This window comes from Galeopterus variegatus, unplaced genomic scaffold (genome assembly GCF_000696425.1).
Source record: "Galeopterus variegatus unplaced genomic scaffold, G_variegatus-3.0.2 Scaffold2839, whole genome shotgun sequence".
NCBI classification, from domain to species: Eukaryota; Metazoa; Chordata; class Mammalia; order Dermoptera; family Cynocephalidae; genus Galeopterus; species Galeopterus variegatus.
In genome coordinates, this window is record NW_007728950.1 from 57550 (window position 1) to 59199 (window position 1650).

Sequence of the window (1650 nt, forward strand, 5' to 3'; positions counted from 1 at the left end):
AGCAGCCGGTGTTGTACTAGCCCCAGGCTGGAGACAAAGCGCGAGCGGATGGACAGCATGCGGCCCAGCCACACAGTGGGACGACACTCAGCCGAAAGAGGGATGCATGTGTGTGTGACAGCACGGAGGCACCTGGCAGCAGTTACGCTGCGTGACACTCACCACGTGAGAAGACCACGCATGCCACAGCTCCACCCATGTAAACTTCTGGAAAATGGACACTAATAAGTGTAGAAAGGAGCTAAGTTCGTGCCTGGAAAGGAGGGAGGTTCAGGAAGGGATGCGAGGAGATGTGGGGGTGAAGGATGTGTCCGTTATGTCGGCTGGTGATGGTTTTGTGGGAGTGTCCACACGTCCAGATGTCTCAGTTTTACACTTTAGACACGTGCAGTTTGTTCTATGCCACTCGTGCCTCGTCAGAGCCGGGGCGGGGGGCGTGGGCTCATGAGAAGGCCTCGGCGCTCTGACCGCGTGCATGGCCCTGTCTGTTGCAGAACGTCAACACGCCCCTGATGAGGAAGCTCGCCCGCCTCAAGCTCAGCCTCGCCGAGGTGTCTCTGGACGTGCTGCAGGTCACCTGGGAGGAGGCGCTGCAGCGGGAGCTGGAGCAGGGCTCCGTGGAGAGGTTACTCGCAGATTACCTGCACAGCACCAGCGGCGACAGCCCCGTCGGCCTGGTGATTGTCGGGGCTTTCTTACAGATCCTCTGCAGAGAGACTGCCTGGGCCACACGTCCCCCTCACACCACAGTCAAGCTGAGGGGACCCCACTCCAGAGACTTGTCTGCTTCACTGAGCGCCTGACGGTGCCATCAGCCTGGGGACCGAGTGCATTCCCTGCCTCGGCAGCTCACTGGGCTTCCTGGCCTTGCCTAAGAAAGGCCTTGTTTGATTGCTTGAGGGGACTTAACTGGCTAATGAAACAGAGGCCTTATTGGGGGTGTTTCCTGTGTGACCTTTCGGCTTTCCTTCCCGAGTCGTGAGTTCACTCTATGTTAGCAAGTTCAAGAGCTCGATAAAGGTGAATTACACTTTGTTAAAAGAAAAGTTGAACATGCGAAATATTTGTTTTAAATGAAACATATGTTCTTCCGTTTTACATTTTCTTAGATTTCATGAAATATGAATCAAATTAATTTGGCATAGACATAAATAAACAAGAGATAGTCCTAAAATTGAACTTGATTTGTCAAGGGCCTCAGAATTAAGGTTACATAAGCACACTCTAGTGACCTTTCCAACAGCTCAGCCCTGGGGTGGGGGGTGCAGGGACCGAGGGGAGGGGTGGACGGCCGCACTGCAGCCCCTGCAGTGGTGACCATGCTCTTTGTCTCCCTGAAGCAATGGCTCACGCTGAAGCGCACCCTGGCACACACGGCGCTGCAGCAGCTGGGGAGCCTGCAGCCACTGTGCGTGAACTGCGTGCAGATCCGTGCCCAGCTCCTGGGCCTGGCCGGGAGGGCCCTCCACCTGCTGGCCATGCGAGCAGACCCCGTGCGCCCCACCCTCTACTGGGAGGAGGGCCTCTCGGTAGGTGTTCCTGCTTCTACCTCAAGTCTGGTTCATAAACCTGTCACCTCCACCTGAAAACAGAAGCATAGCATGTAAAACTCACCTGATCGTAGCAGTAAGAACTGGGATATAAAAACAC

General features: G+C 55.3%; 1 protein-coding gene across 1 annotated transcript in view; it reads left to right on the forward strand.

Moving 5' to 3' along the window:
- CFAP46 (cilia and flagella associated protein 46) overlaps positions 1–1650 on the forward strand; it is a gene marked incomplete at its 5' end in the record, with an annotated part of 94385 nt that overhangs the window by 55171 nt on the left and 37564 nt on the right. Inside the window, 2 exons of the mRNA XM_008583148.1 lie at positions 489–677; positions 1341–1529. Coding sequence (XP_008581370.1) covers positions 489–677; positions 1341–1529 — 378 coding nt within the window. The remainder of the gene's footprint in view (positions 1–488; positions 678–1340; positions 1530–1650) is intronic.